The sequence below is a fragment of the Gossypium hirsutum genome, chromosome D12, assembly GCF_007990345.1.
Source record: "Gossypium hirsutum isolate 1008001.06 chromosome D12, Gossypium_hirsutum_v2.1, whole genome shotgun sequence".
Taxonomy (NCBI): Eukaryota; Viridiplantae; Streptophyta; class Magnoliopsida; order Malvales; family Malvaceae; genus Gossypium; species Gossypium hirsutum.
The window spans coordinates 39,121,157-39,147,623 of NC_053448.1; the positions used below are offsets into that span (position 1 = coordinate 39,121,157).

A 26,467-nucleotide genomic window follows, 5' to 3' on the forward strand; every position below is an offset into this window, starting at 1 on the left:
CCTATAAATAAAATTACAATCACTAAATTCTATATACACGAAGAAAACAGAGGTTTGTGGCATATTTTAATTTCAATATGTGTAAGAATATGAGTTTTGACTCGTATCTATTCTAATTAATTAGTTTGAGTTAGTCAGTTTAGTGTTTGTAACGGTTAATTTTGATTGGAATTGAGAGAAGGTAAGGATTATTCATTGATCAAACTCAACACTGATGCACACTAAAATAATATCATCACATGTCCTCGAACAATGATCTCGATTATTCATTAATTTTAACTTAAATTATCAATATCATATCAATAAGATCATTTCATCAGTTCAATAGTTAAATTTGACATTAAATGTTAGCTTGAGTTTGATGTCAACCATATTTAAATGTCAGCTCGATTGACATTGATATTGTTATTAATACAAGAGAATATATAATCGAGTTTGTGTAAGGAAATTGGAATCAATTTTTTATTTTTTATTTATCATCCCTACCCGTAGCTGCACCCCACGAGTCAAAAAGAAGATGGTGCGAAATTTGCATGTAGAAATTAGGCACAAAACTACAAAAAGTATACGATCAGAGCAGCAGCCATTTCCAACCCTAAAACCCACATCAATTTTAGCAGCCTCCATTACGTTTACCCTTCAATCCCTCCACCTCATCACCGGAATCTGACGTCATGGCTCAAAACCATCACGTAACCTCCGCCGTCTTCCTCCGATCGACCATCTTCACCACTATTATCACCACCATTACCATTCATTGAATCAACCTCCCATTTATCTCATTTTCCACACATTTTCAATTTCAAAGCATAAAAATCCTTACCCAACTCAAATTCAAGCCTTGTCTAGACTTTGGGTTGCTGTTTTCATTTGGTTTAAAAATGCCTATTTTGAAGAGCTATGGAGCTTGCTTGAGAGAGTCTTCCTTCCAGTTCCCTCGCTCCCATCGCATCGATAACTACAAGAGGTATTTTAAAAAAAATAAAATTTAACACTCACTATTTAAGATAAGATATTTGTTCTTTTTCCTTTGTTTTTAATTGCAGTAATTGTTGAATTCATTAATTACTTTATAATCATGTATTATTCCTTGTTCCTTATTTGTAGAACAGTTCAATTTGGTACTTGTTTAAAAGATTATGGGTTTGTTTGATTTAATGCTTGATGGGTGTTAATGATAATCAAAGGTTAATCTTAGTTGAACTTTATGTCTGCATAGTTTATTTGCTCCTATGTTAAATGTGGATCGATCCTGGGGAGCAAAAATTAGAACTCAATTTGAGTTCGTCTAATGTAAAATAGGTTTTTTGAACTTATATGTATTTTTTTTGTTTATATAAATACATACTTCTAAATATATAATTTTATAATGAACTATAGGCTAGTAGTAATTATAGTTTTACTGAATTGGATCGCTAGTGTTCCTTGTTTCGAAATATTAGTACCAATTCGAAAATCGCTAGGGAGATAGTGATTTATGGTAACAGAGATTTGCTTATCATCTTGTTTGCTTGCTTTGTATCAGGAGAAATGTGAAATGGAGGTCGCCCCAAGCAGCAATAATACCCGATTTCCACCTCCCAATGCGTAGCTTCGAGGTTAAAAACAGGTAACTAATAAAATATTTCATTATCTGAATGTAGTTTGATGTTTTGCTGGGAAGAATTTGTTGTTAATTTGCTTATTGTTTCTCTGCATCTCTACCTATATTCGTTCTTGGAATGTTAGTGCTGGCGGTGTTATTGTACCTGTTTATCATCTTTCTTATTGCTGGTACAAGCGATATGTGCTTTGAATGTGCTGTTGACATTGTTCTGTTATTCAAACCTTTATTTATGGAGCCTTTCTGTGCATAAACTCGATTAGGATCTCTACGTGCTTGTAATATTATCTTATGTTTGGTGTTGGTACTTGTGTAATGCACCATACATGGTGAATGCATAATATATATTAGTCTGTGATGATGATGATTTGGTATGTGTGATAAAGTTGTAGTGAATGTTAATATTTTGGTGTCCTGATCCATGCTGCCCGGACTCTTCATTTTTCTTGAAATACCTGTTTCTAACAATTGGATATGGGGATTGACCTCAGGGGCAAAGCCAGGAAATTGCTTTTTTATTTTTTATTTTTTTTGGGGGGGGGGGCGGGAGGAAGGCCACTGCTTGCCCCCCTCTCCCTCTGCCTTTGTCTGACCTCCAAGGATCCTCCAAATACGTAACTTAGAAAAATCCAACTGTACTTGTGTTATATATGTGCTCATAATAGTATCTGATACTCAGACCTGAGTCTGAGTAACGTAGGTCCTAATTGATGGAGAGATGGTTTATATGTAGCTTTAGATTTGTTGGAAATGAAGCTATCTTTTGAAAGAATAATTGCTCTTGATGATTTTGCCTGCCTTATGCTTTCCAGGACATCAGCCGAAGATATAAAGGCTCTTCGACTGATAACAGCCATCAAAACCCCGTATCTACCTGATGGAAGGTTTGATCTCGAAGCATACGATGATTTGGTGAATATGCAGATTGAAAACGGTGCCGAAGGGGTAATTGTTGGTGGCACAACCGGTGAAGGCCAGCTAATGAGCTGGGATGAACACATAATGCTTATCGGTCATACTGTCAACTGTTTCGGCGGATCCGTTAAGGTAATTGGTAACACGGGAAGTAACTCAACCAGGGAAGCGATTCACGCCACCGAACAAGGCTTTGCTGTTGGAATGCATGCCGCTCTTCACATCAATCCTTACTATGGCAAAACCTCTCTAGAGGGCTTGGTTTCTCACTTTAATAGTGTACTACCAATGGGCCCTACTATCATATACAATGTCCGGTCACGAACTGGCCAAGATATTCCTCCGCGTGTCGTCAATACCGTGGCACAAAGTCCTAACTTGGCTGGTATCAAAGAATGTGTTGGAAATGACCGAATTGAGCAATATACAGGTAACAGAATTGTAGTGTGGAGTGGGAACGATGATCAGTGCCATGATGCTAGGTGGAGCCATGGGGCTACCGGGGTAATTTCCGTTACTAGTAATCTGGTTCCCGGTTTGATGCACAAACTCATGTTCAATGGGAAAAACGCTTCACTTAACGCGAAGCTCTTACCTTTGATTCAATGGCTCTTTGAGGAACCTAACCCCATTGGTCTTAACACAGCCCTTGCACAACTCGGGGTTGTGAGGCCGGTTTTTAGGTTACCGTATGTACCTCTTCCGCTGGAAAAGAGGGTCAAATTTGTTGAACTGGTCAATGAAATCGGGCGAGAGAACTTTGTTGGAGAAAAAGATGTTCAGGTACTTGATGACGACGATTTCATCTTAGTTGGTCGATATTAGTTTTTTTTTTTTTGTCTATGTTCAGGACTCGTTGCCGGTGTCTCGATTTTCTCTGTTTCGTTTATAGGACTACAGATAAAGTCTACCCGGTTGTTTATAAGAAAAAATAAAAACATATGGTAAAGATCAAGGTGTGTTTTTGTTAAAAGTTGTCTTTTTGGATAATGTTCGTCTTTCTTGTAAGCCCAGATCAATGTGTTTCTCTGGCCTACGTATAACTATCTTGCGATGTTAGGCCTGGTCCGTAAATAAACCGAGCTTGAGTGAACGAGTTTTTGTTTATGCATCTTTGTCTATTTTTACGTCTATTTTTTGTTTGGTTCGGAAAACTATTTTAGTAGTCGTTCAATTATAATTTATTTTTTAGTCACTCAACTATGAAAATTACAAAATGGTCATTCAACTATTAGTATTTTTTTATCACTCAAATATGAAAAATTATAGAATGGTCACTCAATTATTTAATTTTGTCTATTTTGGTCACCTAACTATCTTGAATTTTTAGATGTTTATATTTTTATGTTGGCTAGTTGGTGACCAAAAAAGAAAAAATTGAATTTGTAGTTGGTTGACCAAAAAAGAAATTAACTAATAGTTGGATGATCTTTTTGTAAATTTCCACAGTTGAGTGACTAAAAAAAAAACAAAAACAAACCATGATATTGTAGTTTACCCTTAAATTTATGTGCAAACATATTCATGAATATATAATTAAATATATTTTATCCATAAATATTGGACAATAAATAAATACATATTTTAATTTTTTAGACATAATAAAATTAAATATAAATATTAATAATTATACTATAAATAAAATAAGCACACAATAAAAAATAATATTATTAATTATATAATATTCAAAGAATAGATGAGTTTTAAACAAAATTTAAATGAACATAATTATGTGTGAATTTAATTTTTTTTTGTATAATTGTAATATACATAAAAACAATTAATAAAAAGCCAAAATAATTAATAAAACAAAAAGTGTATATCCATTATTGTTTGGGCTACAAATAATTGATTTGCCTAGGTTTCCTCTTTACAATAATCGAATATATCCCCTTTTTTTATTTATAAAATATTAAAATAAATGTTGGTTTGAAAAAGAATTGTTTTATTAATAAAAAATGGTTAAAATTTTGAAGATTTTCAATTTGGTACTCATGATTTTAACTAGAGACCCATAGTGATTCCATTCACTAAAATTAATGATTCAATTTGCTTAAATTTTACATGTATTAAGTTTTAAAAAAAACATTTTTATGTTTCGATAAATCCTATTTCATTCTTACTAAACTAATCGAAGAATACTATTTAGGGGTATAAACGAGGTACTGATATTTACAAGCTACTCTAATTCAATTAAAAAAAAACTCAAACTTGATTCGATAATTATCAAACCAAACTTGAACATGGACAAATTTGAGTTCCCCACTCAAATGGAAAATCACTATTTAAATCCTCTAGAAATGATTAAATTAAAAGTTAATTTATGATAAAATATTTCAGATTTACCCCTTTGCTCAAGATTAAACTTAAACTTAATTATTGTGTTAAGCTCGAGTTCGAGTAATTAAATTTAAAAAAAACCATTTCATCAATCAAAAATACACAAAATTAAAAAAACTTATTTCCAAACTCAAATATCCATAAAATAAAAATAAAGCAAAATAAAGAAGATGAAGTTGATAGATGGTAACAAATAATTTCTAATTATTAATGGAGAAGTTGTGTTGTAACTGAGCCAACAAAGTAAGGTTCTCTTGATGAAGAAGAAGAGCTTTGTTCCTTAACCTCTCATTTTCTTTTATAATGCTTTGATTCTCCACGAACAACTTCAAGTTCTTCATTTCCATTTCATTTGTTTTTTCAATACCCATTATTGCCATCTTCTTCTTCTTCTTCTTCTTGTTTAATCTTCTCCACCTGTTTTTGATACTTTTTGTTAAGGACCAAAAAGAAAATACAGTATAATATATGACCAACAACGACAACAAAGAAACCCGAACCTGTTGAGTGTTGGAATTAAACGAATGTTGTGGCTGTTGTAAGAATGTTTTTGAGACTGAGAATTGCTTGGAGTTGAGTTAATGCACATCTTTAGATTGAGTGGACAAAAATGGTGGGTTTTTTTTTTTGGTTCCAAATAAAAAGCTTGAGATGGAAAAAAAGAGAGGATTTGGGACTTGGAAATGGAATAGATTAAGTTTTGAGATAGAAAGTGTTATATAGATGAATTTTTTAGGGTAAATTAGACTCAAGGTCACTAAATTATTAGTAAATTTATGTTTTGGTTACTTAACTTTAAAAAGTTACAGAATTGTCACTAAATTATTCGAAAGTTTTTATTTAAGTTACTGGCTTGCTGTTAAGTTTTTTTTTTTTAAGTACAGCTAACAAGCTCTAAGAACCAATTCGATGAGTAAAAGAACATACCTTAGATCCAAGTTGATTTGACGATCAGTGTAGAAGATCGGAGAAGAAAGTTATTTAGATTCTGGTTCGTAGATTTGTGCCACTCAAAGCTGTATCATGAAAAAGAATTGAACTGTAAAAGAAAAGGAGAAGGAAAGTTTTCGATTGATGCATGTGGTGAGAACAAAGAAGGTCATTCAACAGTCCAGTGACTTGAATGAAAGTTTTCAAACAGTTTATAATTATTTTGTAACTTTTTAAAATTGAGTGAACAAAATATAAACTTCTTAATAATCTAATGATCTCTAGTGTAATTAACCCAACAAATAAAAATGAGAGAGAAAGAGGGCTTTTGATGGTAATGATGACAAAAGGACTCATCATTACAAAAGGGGGGCAGCGATGGATGGATGAATGGAACAATTGCTGAGAGAAGGAGGAAGATTTAATGTGCTTCTCAACTCTTTTCTATGGCTTTTATTGATGCCATGGGTTGATTTTGAAAATAAAAATATTTATATTTAACATAAAATACGTGATCAATTGCGTAAATAGATGAAATTGTGTCGTTAAAATTATGATGAATATAGTAGATCCAAATTGTTCATTCAATAGGTTAATATACGTTTGCAATTTAATAGATTTGTTTCGCTACATATTTTAGTTGTCATTTTGAAGATGATTTTAAGGACTGCTTTAAAATTTTGGTTGTAGTTTGAGGAGATCAAGTCAATTATACAATATTAAATTCCAAAAAAATAAGAGGCACTAAGTACTAAATTCTTTGGGACGTATTTTAACGTATGATATTATAATTTGAGGACTCAATTAAAATGACTTTAAAGAATAATTTAAAACTTGAAAAAGATATTCTCTAAGGTTTTCAGGACGGAAACGATGATTAAACCGATTAGGTTACTAGTTTACTTGTCCAGTTGATTCAATTTGATACTTTTTTCAAAACTAATACCCAGTTGCCAGTTATTCATTAACCCTTAGAACTTTCCCCTTTCAGTTCTTTAACGTTTGAACATTGTGGGCTCCTTTCCCACCACCATTTACGGCCAAAATTATAACATGGAATATAAGTTGGGAGACATATAATTAATAACAGGTTAATTTATATTATAAGTTGTTATACTTTTTATAATTTATAATTTAATCCCTCTACTTTTACTCCAAGAGTTTTTTTTTTTTCGGATTTTCAAATGTAAATCCAATTATTAACGTCGTTGGGTTCATTACAAAATCATTCTTTAGTTTTATTAAGTGAGCATTTTTTTTTCCATTTCAAAATGTCACAGTAACAAATTTAATAGAACAATTTTAATAGTGTTAACAATTAGACTTAAATTTTTAAATTTGAACTGAAAAAAAAGAGAGGCTAAATTTCAAAACTACACATGAAATTTGGTTTAATGTGTAATTTTATGCATGAAATTTTGATTTGATCAAATTCTACAAACTATTAACACAATTATCAATATGATATCGTTTTATGTTTACATGTCGCAAATAATTATATTTATCCAATATAAAAAAAATTGATATATTTGTTTAAAGTGTATGTAATTGAATCAAAACTAAAGTTTTACGTATATATTTGAATCATAATCAAAATTTCACGTGTATAATTACACTAAATCAAAGTTTATATATAGATTTATCCCAAAATTAAACAAAAAAAACTTGAAATATATTTAAACCTTAATAACTTCAACTTTTTACATTTTAAGTCCTCAAGAAATGCTTGTTTGCTGGCCCCAACAGCAGCTAAGCCAAAAATGTCGGCTAATAAAAGAACACAATAAAAACAAGGATAAATATTAAAGCTAGTAGCATCATATTTTAATTTTAATTTTATGTTGATTTTATATATCAAATTTTAATTTGATTGAATTTTCACGAAATCACGAATAATATTATCGAATTAGCATCATTTTATGTTGATATGTTGTATACACAAACAATTATATTAATCCAATATGAAAATAAATATTTATATTCATTTATTTAAATATATACAATTCAATCAAAATCAAAGTTTCATATATACATATGAACCACAATTCCAATTTCATGTGTATAATTGTACTAAATCAAAGTTCATGTATCAAATTGTAAATTAAACCAAAGTTCATATATAAATTTGATATTTATCCATTAAAACATCTATACATAGAATTAGTATATGATACACTGCTCACAAATTTTATTTTCATAAATATACTATTATATGTTCAATTTTTCAAAAAAAAAAACTTTTTTTATTATTATTTTATTATATTCTAAAAAGATTGTGTTACTCATTTAATCTTATCGAATTTTTAAAAATAATTTTATATATATTAAAAAATATTTTAAGGTAGATTAAAGCAGAGAAAACTAAATTTTTACCCACACTTAATTATTTATTTCTTGATTAAAGTATAGAGTAAAAATTTAAAGGTTACAATTTGCTCAAATTTTTTTTACTCTTTATAGATTTGAATCTTCATATTTTTAATTTTAAGAATTTAATCCCTCCATATTTCAATTTAAAAATTTAGATCCATTTATTAACATTTTTAAAATTCTTTTGTTAATTTGCTGGTGTGACATTTTGAAATTAAAAAAATCCATTGGCATCCATGTAACAAAAAAAAAAACATTGTAACAGACCTAAATTTAATAGAGCATTTTAACAGTGCTAACAAGTGTTAAAAATTCACATAATCATTTTAATTAGAAAAAAGTATTTAGACAAACTAATGACATTATAAAAGTTGAGCTACCAAAATTATGTTAAATCTCAAAATTGAGTGAAAGATAGGAATAAAATTGAATTTAAACTATTCTTATAATCTAAAAAAGTAGAAGGATTGAAATTGAAATTTAACCATTATATTCTCATGTAAAAAGAAAGAAAGGAAAAAACAATGGACGCCCTAAGGCCTTCCTAGTATATAATCTAAAAAAGTAGAGGGATTGAAATTAAAATTTACCCATTATATTTTCATGTAAAAAAGAAAGAGAAATATCTACTTTGTAGTTGGGTTTTAGATTTGCCTTTTTCATAGACAGTCTTCTACTCATTAAAGTAGAAATAAATGTAAATCCAAAAACAAATCCATTGCCTTTAAACATTATTATTATTATTAATCATGATTTATCAACAACACAACTAGCTTATGATTGTTTCTGTTTATTTTATGATTAGCCATGTTGTTTGCATCAACTTTATGACGATGTCTTGGATTTTTTTCATCCAAGGTATAATCTTTTATGAAAAAATGTGTCCACAAAATGATATATTCAGAAGGACATATGTTTTAATGTTCCCTCTTCACTGCTTCTATAAGAAAATCTTGGACCACAATAATTAAATTATATATTTTTATAAAAGTTTAAATTTTTTTTTTCATTTGAGGGATAATGTGTAATTTTATCATATAATTATATATTTTAGTGGGTAAAAAATTATAGGGGCAATGCGCTTGCCTATCCTTCTTCTTTTGCAGGCCCACGGCTTTAGGGGTCATCCAGAGATTTAGCTGCCTAGAGTCTAAGGCTGAAAATGATTCAAAATATTGGTTTTCAGTTTTTAAGGGGCCCAAAAATTTATTTTTTTAACTTTTAGAAGTCAAAAAAAAAAAATCAACTTTTAAGGGGCTCAAAAGTTTTTTTAGCTTTTAAGAGCCTAAAATTTTTTTTTACCAACTTTTGAGGGACCTAAAAATTTTTTTCTCTAACTTTTAAAGAACCTAAAACTCCATTTTATTATTTTGTTCTTTGGCACCACCTTGGTTATTTTCACTACTTTGATTTTGGTTGTTTATAATAAAAAAACTTCAAAGAAAAGTAATTCACGACTTAAGATCTTATTCCAATTTCCTTACTCTACGTTCTAACAAGGAGAGTTTCATCAAGTTGAACTCAGCTCGACTTTATATTTGATTGAGACCTAATACGATCTTGGAAAGTATATGGGTATTCACGTGCAAGTCACTTGAGGATGTAGAAAAGGTGGTGGGGGTGGAGAACAGTCCAAAAGAAAATTGAGTGTAGGGTAGGGAGAGGTGCGGAAGAGAGGGCCATAAAGGGATTGGTGAGAAAGAGAGGGTAGTCAATGTGGTTAGGTCCTTCCTTTTGTTCATTTTCTTTCATGCAATTGAGTACCCCCAAACCCATGCTTATTTATTAGGAAAATGAACCCTCAATATTTGGACTTTTTGCCCAAAACAAAAAGAAAAAATCCCAGCCCTTCCTCCATTTGAGAGACTTATCTTCTTCATTATGATGGCGTATTGGCATTTTTTGGCATCATCATGAGGTGAATGCGTGGGAGCTTCATTTTCTCCTTACACACACTACTCAAATGGTCCTCCTTCAATTGCTGAATTGGGGGTACTTTGGGCTTTCACAGCCCACATAAAGTCTTCACTACAATCAACCTTTAGGTCCAACTCTGATATTAATTTATTAATTTATGTACTATGCGTATATTACGGATTTAATCTTTATACTTTAATTCGATTCATTTTAAATTTTATATTGGATTTTGAAATTTCAATCATAATTTATATGATAGTAGTTAAATCCATTATGTCAAATTCTACTATTAATCATATACTATGCATAAGTGAATTTAATCTAAAGTCTCCAATTTGATCATATTTAATCCCGATATTTTTCGAATTTTGAGATTTTAATCATGACTCAAACAATAGCCATTAAATTCTTTAACTAAAATAACAATTTTTAATGAGTATTATGTGAAAATAACAAACTAATATGTCATACACACATGATTATATGTTTATTGCATAACATTTTAAAAATGACACAATTTAACTTACCAATTTTAATAGCTACTGTTTCGTCAAGATTGATTTTTTTGGATTCGAAAAATACTAAAACTAAAAATGACCAAACTAGAACACGCAAACTAAATCCACAACTCACACATAGAATAAAGAATAATAATAATTTAATCACATCTTTATACATTTTCCCTTTAAAGAACAAAAAATATGTTTATCAATCAAAGGCATAAATTTGTCAATTGCATTTAATGGTTTTTTTTTTTTTAAGTTACTAACTACATCAATTGTTTCAATAAGAACCAATTACTACAGGGACTAAACTAAATAATTTAAAGAAAAACCCACACAGATAGAGCTCAAATCTGTAATCCTAAAGTTTCCAAAACTTCAACTTTTATCATTGATCCAATGCCTTATTAATCTTTTCTTTTTCCACAAAAGGTATCCAAATGAAAAGGGTATTGAAAAAGAAAAATAAAAACCCTTATCATGTTGGTTAGAAGAAATGGTTGAGGAAATTGATGGGGGACCAAGATCCATTGATAGCCTAGCCTAAGCTATTAACCCAAGCCTAGGCTTTCATTCATTTGTTGTATTACTTACTAAGGCAAAGTACTCGAATACTAGAAAATGGAGTGATATCAAGTAGTCAACAATGAAATGAATCCCCCGCCCCCCCCATCCATTCCAAAACGATTTAACTGCCCTATTTTTGGATTTTTCTATTGCTATTTGTAACTTTAGGATTGGGAATATACGTTGCGTTTTATACTTTGTTTCTCTTGATTTGATAGTGTCTTAAGTGACTAGTGAGCAACGTTGCATGATGGGTTTCACATGCACCATTGATGAGGGAGGTGGAGCCGCTAGGGTAAAATTATTATAAAAGTTAGTCAAATTATGTTTTGTTTCCTCTATTAAAATATATAGGTAAATTAACCCCGCATATTAGACCAAAACGCAAATTAATCCTTCTATTAAAAATTCTATCAATTTCTACCCTTAAAAATTGGTCATTGTACATCAAAATGAGATACACATGACACCTCACGTGTAACTGTCTGGCTATTTTGTCAATCAAGTCATTCTACTATGGAATTTTTAACAAAGACTATTTGCTCTTTGATTTAACATAGAAAAACTAATTTGTCTATTTTTTAGGTAAAAAAGACAAAATGCAATTTGACTTCTAGAACAAGAGTTTTATTGAGCAGCTAGCTACTTTTCACCCTCTATCAAGTCCCTATCTCAACCACGTGGTCCAAATCATCTATCCCCGTGCTCTTTAAATTTCAAACTAGGCATCTACGAATATCTCTGACTTTCTAATAGTGAATTACACTTGACACTTGTCCCTAACATTTCTCTTTTAAATCATTATGTTGTTGAATCAATCCCGAACCTAAATTGATCCAAACCTAAACAGATTTGAACTCGAAACGAGCCAAATCTGTAATAAACCAACTTGGAAACACAAGTCTTGTAGTTGAATGACTTGAACTCATGACGAGTCTACCTATGTTCGTTAAAATGAATGATGAATGCAGATGAGAATGAAGAAATTAAGAGAGATAAAGGATTAAAGATAATATACCATATAGACAGCTAAGTTCCTCACCGAGTAAATAATGAATGACGAACGTTCAAGATGAAGATTTGATATGAGGATATTCACTGTCAGTTTCATCCTCCTCCATTACATCATTATGGTTTCGATCCTCATTAGCCTGCTCACTACTCCCCTCTGTCTCTGCATCCGATATTGAACCACTCTTAGCAGCTACTTCGTTGTTATTTTCATCGTTGCTGTCGGTACAATCCTCAGTGTCTGAGTCAGAAATAAAACTCTGTTTAGTCCTCTGTTGATCAAGATCATCAGCAGTAGCACCCAGAAATTGCTCCTTTAAATCAGGAGCCACAATCCCAATCATCTCACTTAATGCTTGATGTTCGACAATACGTCTGGAAGGAGCAGCCTTGGAAGACGGTGTACTTTGGCTCTCAGCTACCACACCACTAGAATCATGGAGAGCTAAGAGAGCCATGACACAATCATCATTGTTGTCCCCAATTTTAGGGGATTCATTTTCTCCGTGGACAGAGGGATTAGTGCTATAAGCCCAACTCCCCAAAACTTCAGAAGCTAAAAGCTCAGCTGTTCTAATTGTGCCTCCAGGTTGTGTGTCTGCCACCGAATTTTGAGTCTCGTAAGGTTTATTTGACTGAGAATGTATGGAAGCATCTGGGTGAGTTGTTTGAATTTGATTGTTGCTTTCATGTGCATCAGTTTCACAATCAAACTCCATTGTATCTCTGCCTAAAGTTCCACACCTGTTTAAATCAACATTTCGTTCAACCTCGATTCCCAAGCTTTCAGTTTCAAGAACACGCTCAGTTCCAATGGTATCTCCTTCATGAACAGGAGCTGTACCAACACCATCTATGTCAGAACCAAAGCCACCTTTAACAAAAGGATCGGCACTTGTAAATTCTGCCTCCTGAGTGTTTTCACCAACTTCTTGACTTCTTATGCCACAGTCATTCTTCTCAGTAGCACTGACTTCATCACTAGAACTATTAACCCTCTGAGCTGAAGTACTGGAGCCTGCCTTTGTGGCACCGTTCCCATTGTAGCCGGTAGCAGTCTTTTCTCTGCGTATGGTTCTATAGGTGTTCATGTCAGGAGCATTTAGGTCAATATCAACAGAAGTATTCTCATAATTTTCCTCATCTTCCAGAGTTCTCTGCATTGCCTTCAGTTGTTCCTGCTGCTTCGCAAACAGTATGGAGATTTCCTCGGTTGTGGAATAGAATGCTCGTAGCTGAGTTTCTCTGCAGAGCAACGACACAAAAGTCACCATCTAAATGAGAAAATCCACAAGATGTTTGAACAGCATCCATGTTAACACTCACAATATTCAAAAAGGATCAAACCTTGATCGGTAAGATGCTTAGGACCAATAGTGCAACTAAAGATCAAACAATTGCTATTGTCATAGAAATCATACCGAAGCATAATTCTTTCCCTGGCACCTTTCAGCCTCCTCCTTTCATAATCAAGATCCCGCATTGCAGCATTTATTTCAAGCTCAAGAACAGAAACTTTACTCCATGCTTCTTCTCGGGCTGCCTGCTACCAACGGTAAAGGAAACCTCAGCTTAACAATACAGTAACTCAGTAAACATGACAATACCGAGGTCTACAATACCCAGATTGATTTATTATTTAGTAGATTAAGTTGTATCTAAACTGATCTATTATGCCTTCAAAAGCTGCTGGCACAAACCAGATTTACATGAAGATTTAAGAAAGTGTGATAGCAAGTTATCAACAAATTAATAGACAATCTCAATCTTGAGCAGCAGAGTGAATGGCAGACAGTCCATATCATACAAGATAACATCTTAAATAAGTAAAAATAATATAATATAAAATTATACCTTCTCAGTCTCAAGATGTTTCCTCAATCCTTTAATTTCATGTTCAAGTTCTTCCACTTGCTGCTCAAAAGCACATTAAATGTCAGATTTAGAAAAATCTATTCGCATGTCCGTCCATAGAGGCAGGCATAAAAAAGAAAAAAGGTTTACTTTTCTTGCATTTGCTGAGGCCTTTTTTGCTTCAGAAACCTGAGCTTCTAGTTGGCGGACCTTATTATCAGAATTGACCAATTTCTGCCTAGTGTCTTCCTGAAGTAGATAAAGGAATTAAGACACAAGCCCTTCAGAATTCAGCTTAAAAAGTGGTATCATGTGTGTAAATTCAAAATCAAACAGCAATGCAGATAATACCAGTTTGGACACCAGATCTTCCACTTGTGTCGAGCTCTTTCCCAGCGATTCCTAAGAATTGTGATGCATAACATTTCATTTCTTAGTTCCATTGATATAAATTACACATGAAGGACATCCAAGCAAGCAAAAGACAGTAGTCTGACCTCAAGCTTATTAATTGCTTCTTCTAGCTCCTTTTCTCGTTTTAAAGCAATATCTGACAGTCTTTGCAGTTCCTCTTGAGCTTCTGACTGCGCTCTTTGCACTGCTGCTTTTAAATCAACAACGGCCTTTTCTCGTTCTTCTCGTCTCTGATCTCGCTCTTCCTCTAACTGAACCTTGAGTTCAGCTATAGATGCCTTCTGACTGAAAATATGAAATTAAGCCATCATATCTTCTATTCTATTTGGTGCCATAACTTGACTAAAAGTAAAAAAGCCAACAGCAACTCATTACTTACTTCATTATTCTTTCATTTGCTTCAGTACACGACTGCATGGAAGCACTAAATCTTTCATTAAGGTCTTCAATAGCATGCTTTTGTTCAGCTGATACCCTATTGACCTCTATAAGCTCCTTCTGTTTAACATCTAGCAAAATTTTCATTTCTTTGATTTGATCAAGGTATGAATTTGCAACTGATTCTTTTATCTCTTTGATTTCCTGAAGAAACAGATTAGAATATATCTAAATTACCAAGGATCAGAATAAATAGCAGTAACTTGTCAAATTGAAGAAATGGCATCAATCTCAGAAAGAGCTCCAAGAAATATCATTAACACCTTATTCACCATTGCACATTAACTTTCTCTTTGTTAAAGGTCATGGCTAGCTGAACTGAGCTATAGTGGACTGATTGTTAACAAAGATAAAATATGAATACAATATAATTTAATGTTGCAAGCAGGTTTAACCACCATTCACGATAACTGCATGAAATCAAAGTGGGGTGCTGCATCAATTGAATTTATGCCATTAAAAGAACCACGGTATCCAGTAACATAGGTACTCAGCAATACCAACTTAAAGACATAGACATAAATCAGAGAGAAAGGTTAGAGTCTGTCAGAAGAGCATACATTCTCATGACACTCAACGGTTGCACGATTCTCATTACGCAATTTATCTATTGCAAGCACTTGATCTTCTAATTGCTTCCTCAATTCCTGCATGCGCCAGTTTTATTACTATTTATTATGCGACGGAACTCAAGGGTTTGACGGTTTGAGCAATCAGAAGATTCATGAATCCAAAACAGGATACCTTGTTTGACCGCTGAAGACTCCGAAAATCGTCAAGAGATATAGGACCCTCAGGAGCACCAATGCCAAGACCTTTTTGTCTCTTGTTTTCACAATTAAGTTCATCTACATGATAAGGGGAAATTGTTTCAGGTAGTAGTAGCTTAGTATCTCTTTCTTCAATAAGAACCAGCAAAATTATGAAAGCTCCGAAAAGAAAAGCAATGGATTTCGAAGATATACCTGCTTTTCGTTTTGCACATGCACCTTCCACTGAGTGAGCCGACTTAAGAGCATCTCTATATACGAAGGCAAAAGCAAGTTCTGCATCCAAAAGGGTAATTGCTTACTGTGAAAGACGGTTCAAGCATTGAACCTCAATTGAATTGAAAGAAAGAAAAGAAAAGTTCATTGATGATATAGATATTAGTAGTACCATGATATGGAGGAGCATTAAATGAAATGATGTCACCATGTTGAACTTTCAACTCAGGACTATTCTTCCTCAACCTCTCCCAATTAAAAAACGTCCCATTCACACTACAAATACGCATAACACAATCAGAACCCGAAAACTACGAAAAATCCCCACAAAAGAAACCACAAACAGAACAATAACCTCATATCCTTTAAGTAAACAGATACATCACAGTTCAACGACTGCTCCGCGCCTTCATTGCTCACTCTCTTCCTATATATTCTGCAATGTTTCGTACTAACCCAGCGTGATTCAATTCGAAAACTCATATCCTCCACTAATCTGCCAATCCAGTGCTCATCTGCACTCAAAAGCATATTCATACCCTAGGAAACAAAAAATAATCTCTTCATCAGTCTTTCACTTACATAATACAATTTTAACATATATTCATGTCAAGCTTAAACGTAATTTCAAAAAGACGATTCACAATATGATCTAAACAAAATGGTTGAAATTTAACTAAAATTTTGAAATTTTACTACTGAAATAAAATGGTTAAAATATGTCATAAATCCCTGAGCTCTTCGTAAATTTGAAATTTAACTGTACTTCTATTTTTAGGAATTTAGTCCCTCTCAGGTCCAATTATTAACTCTGTTAAGATTCGTTACAACATCATCGTCATTTTTCAGTTAAATTTCTACTAAGTGAGTTTTTTTTAACAAATTTAACCAAAAGAATTATCAGTATTAACAATTTCACTTGAATTTTGAAATCCGGAAAGTAGAAGAACTAAATTCCTGGAAATAAAAGTACAGGACTAAATTTCAAATTTGTGAAAACTACAGGGACCTAAGGCATATTTCAACCAAATAAAATTGAGGGAGCGAAAGGACCTGAGGGCGTTTACGGGCATTGTTAGAGATAGCGGTGAGGACGCCCCAAACGTTGGGATCGTAAGTAGGGAGAGGCTGAGAGGAGATATTGGCGGCGACGGAGAGCATGAATTGCTTGACATCCACAAGCTTCGAAGACGGAGAGGTGTCGACTTGCTTAGCCGGCGCCGGCGCCGATTGAGGCACATTGTCTTGGGGGCTTTGACTGTGCTTTGAAGAAATTGAGGTATCCGGTTTTTCAATTTCATTAGTAGCCATTGATGAGAGTGGAGTAGACTGAGTCAACAAGTGAAGTAAAATAAAAATGGCGGGGATTTTGAAACCCTAACTGCTTTTTTATAGTAGCGGGATTCTTCTTGTTGCGTTAGACAGAAGCTTGTTTTGGAAGACCCTTTTCTTTTTGTTAAAATATATTTTAAGGACTTGTACTCTTTATACATTTATAATTTAGTCCACATACTTTTATCTCCTGATTTTAAAAATGCAAGTGGAATTGTTAATATTTTTATAATTCTTCTATTAATTTCAGATTCATTACAACATCACTTTCTTTTTTTGTTTATGTCTACCAAGTTGGTATTTTGTTTAAGAATAATATAATTTTTGGCCCTTAAACTTGGCAATTAGGTCTACTTTGGTATCTGTATTTTTTTGTTGACTTTAGTCCTTAAACTTGGAATCTAGATCCATTTTAGTCCTTGAAGTTGGATTTTATCACGATTTGATAATGTGATCGTTGTTACTACAATAAGACCAAGTTTAACAGACTGAGAATTGATTGATATAATCGTCCAAACAAAGGAGTTGAATTGGTTGACTCATAAATTACTTGAAATTGGTAAAAATAAAAAATTGGGACAAAAATCAACAGTTGAACAGGTTTAATAATTTTTTAGATTTGTATGAATTTTTTAATTTTTTTAATATAATTTGGGATGATTTGACAAACAATGCAAGTTCAAGGGCTAAAAGAGGCAAAAAAATTAAATGAATGGCTAAAATGACTTTTTTTGTTAAGTTGAAGGGCCAAAAGGTCATTATGTCAATTTTTAATTTTCAAGTGATGATGTGGCATAATTTTAGAGTGTTGTGCCATCAAGCTTTTATATTTTCGAAGTTAAGGGACCGAAATGAACATTGTTTTTAAGTTTAAGTGTCAAAGTGAATCAAAAAAAGTACATGTACTAAAATGAACCGAGTTACTAAGTTCAAGGGCAAAAAATTATATTATCCTTTTTTCAAGATATTAGACCATTGAATTTAACAAAACATAACGATATTAACAATTTAACTTAAAATTTTAAATTTAAAAAGTATAAGAACAAAATTTTTAAAAAATAAAGTAAATGAACTAAATTTCAAACCTACTATAGGCACAAGAACTTAAAGTATATATTTTAACTTTCTCCTTTTTGTAAAAAAACCTCAGTGTTTGATGAACACATTGAACCCAAATTACTACTAAACTCAAGAAATATTAATATTATTTGGCATATTTTTAATATATAAAGTTGATGTTTGAAATTATATTTAGTTTTTTTATGACTTGATAAATATAGTGATATTAATACTCTAAGGACTCAATTAAAATGTTTCGATCATAAATTAATGACATTCGAATATAATATATAATTCAAGTACCAAATTGTGGAATAAGCCTAAAATTCATATTCCTCTTCTATTTAGTTAAATTCCAAGTTTGTATATTCATTTCCTTGAGGACCTTGTTGATGCCAAAAAGAGTGGCAAGAAGGTCATTGACAGTTCACTTTGTATGGACAGAGAGCTGTATGATACAGGTGACGAAGGTTGGATGAGGAAGGGGAAGCTAGGAAGGAGAGAGGTGAAGACTTGTTAGAGGATTTCAAGTTGAAGGAAGAATATATATATATATATATATATATAGCAGGTGATAGATGTCTTGTTAGTAGTATTTAGGTTGTACACTCTTTATGATTCGGTAAAACAATCCCTGCAACCAAAGGAGTATGTACAACAAAATTAGACAATCTTTAATTTCACCGTCAATCTCACCAAAACTTTCTCACAACCCATCCAAAGAAACCCTCAATGATATCTTGATGGTGAAGCATATACTTTTAAAAAAAAAAAAACCTAAACTAATAAATGAACATGATTTATTAACACCAATAAAACTATATTTTGAACCCAATAGAAAGATAATCACTTATATTCCTTTTTTATAACATTCTCATTAACGATCTAAAAAACACAATACATTTTTCCCAAGGTTTAAGTATTGAACAACACCATAAAATCAAATATTTCGTTTTAATGGATTGTTGTGGAGTTATGTATTGTATTTTTGGATTTTTCTTCTTCTAGTTAAACTTTGATTAACGTAAATTATTTTAATATTATTTGACCTATAAATTTAGCCCATAATTAGACCCTTTTTTCCATCCTAGAAAGATAATCTATTACTTATTTAGGTATTAGCTTTTACAAGCTTCTAGAAAAGTTTGTGTCTACATTTTGAACGTTCTTATTTCGAGTTTCGGGATTTAGTTTTATCTCAATCTTTTGTACTGTTCGTTTTTGTCGTTTTAGTGAAATTATCTTTACCCGTAATTTTTCCACATAAAATATTTGTGTTCAATTTTTTCAATTTCTTCATTATTTTACTTGTCTGTTGCTTAACTAGGTTTATCCCCAACAATTCTTAAAGTTCAAGTTTTTAATTTTTTAAAAAATGTTTTTTTTGTAGACAAAAAAGCTAAATACATTTAGCTATAAGAGGAACTATATCTAACACCAACACTATCTTATAGAATCTCCATCTCAATCATCTTGGGAGAACATTGTTCATTTCTTTCTAATGCTGCTATGGCATCGACAGCCATATTTATTGTACGTGGAGTAAACATCACCTTCATTTATCAATCCTTTGCTGACACCTCTCTAACCATCCATGTATTAACATACTTATGTCCTAACATTTTTAGAACTTATTATAATTCATATTCATATCGTGTCGTATTTATGAATTTCTAATTAATAATTAACAAGGGTTAATTTTGGTAGCCAGTTTCAACAGGCCACTAAAAAACTTGATAGATTGTAGAGAATTTATGGCCGAATATCTCGTAGAAAACTGTTTTTTGTAATTATGTACCTTAAAAAAATTAATTTCCCAATAGGAAAAAAGAAGAAGGCCATCTCTCCCTTCACAACCACTGTAATTCTTTGATTTCATTTCATATAATCATATAAGAAGGGATCAAATTCCTTTTTTCTCTTTTTGTTCTTTGATAGGTTGGTAAAAAATTTATCATTGTTAAGCATGCAAAACAACAATCTTGACGTTCAATGGAAATTAATAACGTAGCCTATATTAGGATCAAAGAAGAAGAAACAGAACTCGAACCCGAGAAACAACGAAAAGAAGAAGAGGAGGAAGAAGAAGAAGAAAATTCTTGTAGCTCCGAGGTCGAGTTTCCCTTACAGGAAGAACCTTTACCTCAAATCCTTACCAATGAGAAACGGTCGAATCGCTTGTTCAAGTTCATCGCCATTGGCATCCCTTCAGCCATTTTGGTCATAGTTGCAATTAAATGGGTTGGACCCTTTGTGTTGAAAAAGGTACCTAATTAAAACCCCAAATTTATTTTCATGATGGGATTATAGACATTGAGATTTGGATATAAAAACCATCTTTTAAAGATGATAGTTGTTGATGTGTTTCTGGTGAAGGTGACACAAAACCAGATATCTTTTAAAGGTGATTGTTGTTGACGAACTAGGCTGGAGCTTATGCTTTTGCTAGCTTTGGGACATTGTTCGATACTTAAATCATCACAACCCCACCATGGAGTATTCTTGTAGGGTTGCTTGAGGGTTTGCAGACTATTTATAAGCTTGGTTGTTTATTTATGGTGTCAAGCTTTTTGATAGTTAACTTTGTTGATATTTTGACATATCAATTGTATAAACCAATTGGACTGATACGAATGGTTTATGTTGTTACATGGTGATGGCAGGTGATTGTCCCTGCTTTACAATGGGAGGCCCATGCATTCAGCACAACCGAGAGAATACTTGTAATCGTAACTTCATTAGCTCTATTTCCAACTCTATGTTTGCCATCCGCACCTTCAATGTGGATGGCTGGAATGGCTTATGGATACATTAAAGGGCTGCTAATAGTCATGACGGGGGTTTCTCTTGGTGTGTCATTGCCTTTTTTTGTTGGTTCTATGTTTCACACCAAAATTCAAGTGAGTTTTGTGTTTATCATCTATGAATTTATCTTGTTTAAGTAAATATTTAGTGTTAGAATCAATCATAATTACGAAAAGTTTTATTCGAAGGTATTCATGGATTGAACCAGATCGTAACTCAATTTTTAAAGCTTTTTCAAGCTTGTGCCCAAGCTCAACTTATCCAAATAGGCTAAGGGTCCCATTGGATGGGCAATGCGTAAAAACAACGGTGGCGATGAGATTAGATATTATAGCGATACTGTAGCATGAGAAAAAAAAATTTAAACGCAGATAAATGCCCATCTAAAGGAGTCCAATAAAATATAAAGACTAAAATCTCAAACTTGAATATTAATAGAAGGACCAAAACTATAATTCGGTTTTTTTTACTTTTAATAAATGTTTATTTAATATTTTGTGATTTTTCTCTTGTGGTTATAACATAGCGACTATTAGGGAAATATCCGAAGGAAGCTTCAATACTAAGACTTGCGGGAGAAGGTAACTTGCTTCATCAATTTCGAACAGTGACGTTGATTAGGATCAGTCCATTGCCGTACATTATGTTTAACTACGCCGCCGTGGCGACCAACGTCCGCTACATCCCGTACATGATGGGGACTTGGATGGGGATGTTGCCTGAAGTTTTTATTGCACTTTACAGGTTAGAAAATCCTACCTTGGTTAAAATAGATTAAGTCGGTGGTTTATAATTTATAATTTTCATAATTAGAGGTGTTCATGATTAAATCGAAGCTAACCGAAGTTTGGTTTCAACCCAAGCTCAACTCACTTAAGCCCGCCCAAATAGTTTGATTTAGTATTCAAAAAATAATTAATTTTTTAGTTAATTTAGTTGTAAAAATATAAGTATTATATAATATTTTTATTATTTCTAAATAGTAAAGAGGGTCAAGTCAAGTCAGTTAAGGTTTAAAAACATAAACCCAAGCCCAGTCCAAAACGGGTCAGATCACTCGACCCATGAACATCTCTATTAAAAAATTACAGTTGAACTGGCAAATTTTTCCAACTTTTAAATATAATAATATATAAAAATGTATAAAATTTCAACCAAAACTTAAGTCACTTTTTATTTGAAAAATCAATTTATTCGACTCACGGGATCGATCCGATTAATATTAAATTGGTTTGATTAATAGATTAAGCCCTAAATTGGTCGATTAAATTGATTTTTCGATTTTTAACCAAACATTATTTACTTGCTCTAACTAATATTATTTTAATGGTTTTTAATCGTTTGATTCTTTTTTTCAGTGGGATTTTGATACGATCTTTTGCTGAGGCAACACAAGACAAAAGGAGTCTTACTCCAAGACAGATAATATACAACGTCGTTGGATTCTGTGCATCTGTGACAGCAACGATTTTCATTGGCATCCGTACCAAGAAGCGACTCGACCGACTACAAGAGGAAGAATTAGTTCAAGTGCACGAGGAGCCTGAATAGACTATATTTTTTAATACAAGTTGGAGCTTGAAGAAGCTGTGAATGATATAATTAGGAAAACCAAAATAGAATACATATATAAATATATAGTTCATTGGATTCAACCCTAGTGAAAAGAATGAAGTGCAATGGAAGATTATAATCAGCTCATCTCAATTTCATGATTTCAATGAAAATGATTTGATTTGATTTGATTTGATATTGTGATTTTTGGAAGAATGATATAGGTTTTTATTGTTCTCATGAGAAAAAAAGAGCAAAAGTTTATATTAAGGTTTATGTGATTTAGATAAATATTGAAAGAATAAATATTTTTCATTTTGATTGATGCATAATATCATGAAACATATTTTCTATATTTGGATAAAAATTAATTAAGATTGTGTCTATTTTAAATGTCAACTGATATTAAAGATTATTTTTTTGTGAAAATAAAATGGATACAAATGTAATTATCCTAGGTCCTCAAAGGAGAATCCTCAAACAATCTTAAATCACGTCTTTTGTCCTAAACCATCTTGACAATATTATCAGTAATTGTGTTTTCTTCTTGGAGAATATGTCGGATTTTTCACTGTTTGACCATTGGCAAGGTTTTTCATATTCTTCTGATAAGAGTAAAATTAGAGTTACCAGCCGAATCATCCTAAATGACCTTAGTTGCTTCAAGACTATCCTTTTGAATTAAAACCATTTTGTCCCTCTTACCTACGATGAGCTTCAACCCATCCAAAATACCCCAAAATTCCGCCTTCGTCACTGTACAGTTTCCCAAGTATCTGGAAAACCCAATGATCCATCTACCATCTTGGTATCGCACCAAACCCCCGGCTGCAGCAAAACCTTCATCATGTCTAACCGAACCATCTTTGTTTAGGCATACCCAAGTTTTATCTATGCATGAACGAGTGGGAGAGCTTTTGGTAATGTGAGGTGATACCTTCAATGCTGAAGTATATTGCCTTACCCAGTTGAAGTATATTGAGATTTTTAGTATTATTATACCATCGAGTTGAATTTAATCTCATTTAATGATTCTAAGCTCATTAACCTTTAGGAAAGTCACATATGACCCATTCTCGAGGCTCACTAACCTCAAGAAAAAATATATTCGGCATGCACCTTAAGTCAAGTTTAAAATTGGACTTTACAAGAAAATCACCATAAGACCCTAAGGGTGAGTTTGAATGGGCGGAGCATTTACTTGTGGTTAGTGTAAAAATAGCAGTGGCGGTGAGATTAAATACTATAGCGATACTATAGCATGAGACAAAAAGTAAATTAAACGTACAACACCACATCCAATCACCCATCTAAACCCACCCTAAGTCAACCACCACTTTACTTCTTTCTCCTCAGTTGTACTTACCTTTTTCTTTTTCATACTTTTCGGATATATGATCGGTCTATTGTTTTTTTTTTCTTCAGCTACGCCATCAAGTAATGTTAAGATAAGATCTTTAGCTTGTAGATAGAGTCTAGTGAATCATTTTGATCGGTGGTCTTACTATCATTGTTGTTTGGATGCTTTCTCTCTCCCCTTGGTACGCCTCCTAGGAAAATTTATTGGAATCAAATTGAATTGACAACTATACTAAAAATCAATTGAAATTTCTTTTATAAATTTTTAGTAAAAAGATTCCAAAAATACTTTTAAACCATTACTAAAAAGAAATTGAAAAGTGGGGCCCACCACAATAATCTTTCCACGTGGGCTAACAGTCAAATCCTGACTATTTCCCACTTCCCATCGCCAATTAAATTATAATATAAATATATTCTTTTATGGAGTAATAAATTTAATATTTTTAATTTAAAATTTTATTCAAATCATATCAATTTCTAAATAAAAATATTTTTTTCCATTAATCGTAATATAACCCAATTAAATTTAACAAAACTGGATCCAATTTAAATAAAAATAAAGCGTTACAAAATTTATAAATAAAGATTCAAAAATCCTTAACATCAAAAATAAATAAATAAACGAACACTAAGAAAATGTAATTAAACAAAAATAAAAGAGAAAAAAATAACAAGGTTCCAGTATTCTTCTTCAGACCCATATGGTCGCCGGAGGCGGCGCCGTCGAGCTATCACCGTTTATCCCATAAATTGAAACCCAAATACATTTAAAAAAGAAGAAGAAGCAAACTGTAATGAAAATAAGCAAAATAGCAAACCCAAAAAAGAACAAATTAACATAGTGAATAACCGACAATGGCCAACACAGTGAATATAACAGTGGGACTCACGTGACCGGCAGCATTATCGGAGGTGCTGTTCTCCGACGAACCAGCCGGCGAATCAGCTGGAGATCCGGCGGGAGTGTCGGTTGGTGGAGCTGGTGGTGAAGCGGCTAATGGCGATGGTGCTTCGGATAATGGAGAAGGTGTCGGTGAAGGTGAAGAAACTGGTTCAGGAGCAGGTGCTGGCGACGGTGACTTTCCGAACAACTCGGAGGGTAACAAAACATTGTCGACGGTGAATATCACGACCGGTGGGGAGTCAAAAACTGCTTCAGCGACTCTAGATGGACTGATTCCAGTATGAAGCGTGACGGAATCACCGGCGGCGGTGACCGTCAAATCGAACTTCCCGGCACCTCTAGTAGCCAATGTAGTAATCGGATCTTTCGTCGTCTTTAAAGTCCCCTTTGGTTTATAATCCGGCGAGGCATGGTATTCTAACAGCGAAACTTGATCGGCATTGGTCAACTTACTCAGATCAGGTACACCGTCGGCTTTAAAAGCTTCATCGGACGGGGCAAAAATAGTCAACCCTTTATCAAGCGCCGCTTCATAAGTCTTCAACACACCACTACTGGTAAGCAAATTAGCAAACGTCTTACAACCAGCTTTCTCAAGTAAGCCGGTAATGTTAACACCGGAAGCCGACGGTGCAGGAGCTGATAAAACACCGGGAGCAATAATCGGCGCACTGATCTCCAGTATAGAAATATTATACGGTACCTGTTTAACAGACTTAGTATAAGACGAATCAAGTTTAGACCCAGGAACGGCTGACCCAAACCCGACTTTCCCACCTTGTAGATCGGTGATATTAACGAAACCCAGATTTCCGGGAGCATTTCCGGTGGTTTGGTAAAGAGTAGTAGTAAGTGTAGTACCATCGGAGATTTTATGGAGTTTTTGTGGGTCATAATAATCTAAAAGAACATGAAGCCTAAGGATGTTTTCAACGACGGAAAGTGGGTGTTTAGCAGTGAGAGCAGACATAGCTCCATTGTTAAGAACAAGACAAGTGATGGTTTGTCGAGTGTTGATCTCATCGGCGAGCTTGGTTTTAGTGAGGAAATCGTTGTAAACGGAGTAATCAGGGAAACCTTCGAGTATGGCGGTGATGTTGTGAGCATTGACGGCGACGGCGAGTAAAGAGAGGGTTAAAAGGGTAAGGTCTATCCGGCGAAATGTGGGCGTCGCCATTGTTGAAGACAGTGTGGGAGTGAAGTGAAAAATTAGTAGCAGTGTGGAAGAAGAAAAAAGGGTGGTTAATAAAAAATAAATAAAAGAAAAGAAAAACGAAGATGGGTTAGGATTTTTAACTATGGTTGAGTTATTTTAACTATGGTTTGGTTAATTGTTGGAAGGAAAAATTGGGGCCACGTGAATGGCACCTGGACACAGCTGGAAAATATAAAGGGGTTCTGTGGGTGAAATGCTTCCGTATTTGGTTTCCCTTTCCTTTGGGGTTAATTGCACTAGACATCCCTAAACTATAACTTATTCTAAATTGGTACCTAAACTTCAAAGCATTTTAATAATATCCTCAAACTATCAATATTATATCAATCAGGTATTTTTTATTAAATTTGTTAAATGGCACATCAAACTTATGTCGCTAAATTTAAA

The 26,467-nt window shown here is 33.0% G+C and overlaps 4 protein-coding genes across 7 annotated transcripts; 2 read left to right on the forward strand and 2 right to left on the reverse strand.

Annotated features, from left to right (window-relative positions):
* Positions 1-437: 437 nt before the first annotated feature.
* LOC107945622 (4-hydroxy-tetrahydrodipicolinate synthase 2, chloroplastic) lies at positions 438-3,625 on the forward strand. Its single transcript, XM_016879695.2, has 3 exons — positions 438-967; positions 1,526-1,609; positions 2,416-3,625. The coding sequence occupies exons 1-3, from the start codon at positions 882-884 to the stop codon at positions 3,341-3,343; spliced, it is 1,098 nt and encodes a 365-aa protein (XP_016735184.1). The 5' UTR covers positions 438-881; the 3' UTR covers positions 3,344-3,625.
* An 8,506-nt stretch (positions 3,626-12,131) lies between these two features.
* On the reverse strand, positions 12,132-17,373 carry LOC107945623 (uncharacterized). 4 transcript variants are annotated; one of them, XM_016879697.2, is made up of 13 exons: positions 16,902-17,373; positions 16,204-16,388; positions 16,021-16,124; positions 15,828-15,908; positions 15,607-15,710; positions 15,423-15,509; positions 14,804-15,006; positions 14,508-14,709; positions 14,362-14,412; positions 14,161-14,259; positions 14,011-14,070; positions 13,578-13,699; positions 12,132-13,401 (listed from the first exon to the last, which is right to left on the reverse strand). In XM_016879697.2, the coding sequence occupies exons 1-13, from the start codon at positions 17,157-17,159 to the stop codon at positions 12,213-12,215; spliced, it is 2,745 nt and encodes a 914-aa protein (XP_016735186.2). In that variant the 5' UTR covers positions 17,160-17,373; the 3' UTR covers positions 12,132-12,212. The 4 variants fall into 4 exon arrangements, with proteins under 4 accessions (XP_016735186.2, XP_016735185.2, XP_040962597.1 ...); XM_016879696.2 differs by having other exon boundaries at positions 13,578-13,702; XM_041106663.1 differs by lacking the exon at positions 15,423-15,509.
* A 2,709-nt stretch (positions 17,374-20,082) lies between these two features.
* LOC121224107 (uncharacterized) lies at positions 20,083-22,924 on the forward strand. Its single transcript, XM_041106664.1, has 4 exons — positions 20,083-20,504; positions 20,903-21,139; positions 21,571-21,788; positions 22,403-22,924. The coding sequence occupies exons 1-4, from the start codon at positions 20,232-20,234 to the stop codon at positions 22,593-22,595; spliced, it is 921 nt and encodes a 306-aa protein (XP_040962598.1). The 5' UTR covers positions 20,083-20,231; the 3' UTR covers positions 22,596-22,924.
* A 1,654-nt stretch (positions 22,925-24,578) lies between these two features.
* Positions 24,579-26,266, reverse strand: LOC121202826 (fasciclin-like arabinogalactan protein 8). Its single transcript, XM_041106665.1, has one exon. The coding sequence runs from the start codon at positions 26,039-26,041 to the stop codon at positions 24,794-24,796; it is 1,248 nt and encodes a 415-aa protein (XP_040962599.1). The 5' UTR covers positions 26,042-26,266; the 3' UTR covers positions 24,579-24,793.
* Between the last annotated feature and the right edge of the window lie 201 nt (positions 26,267-26,467).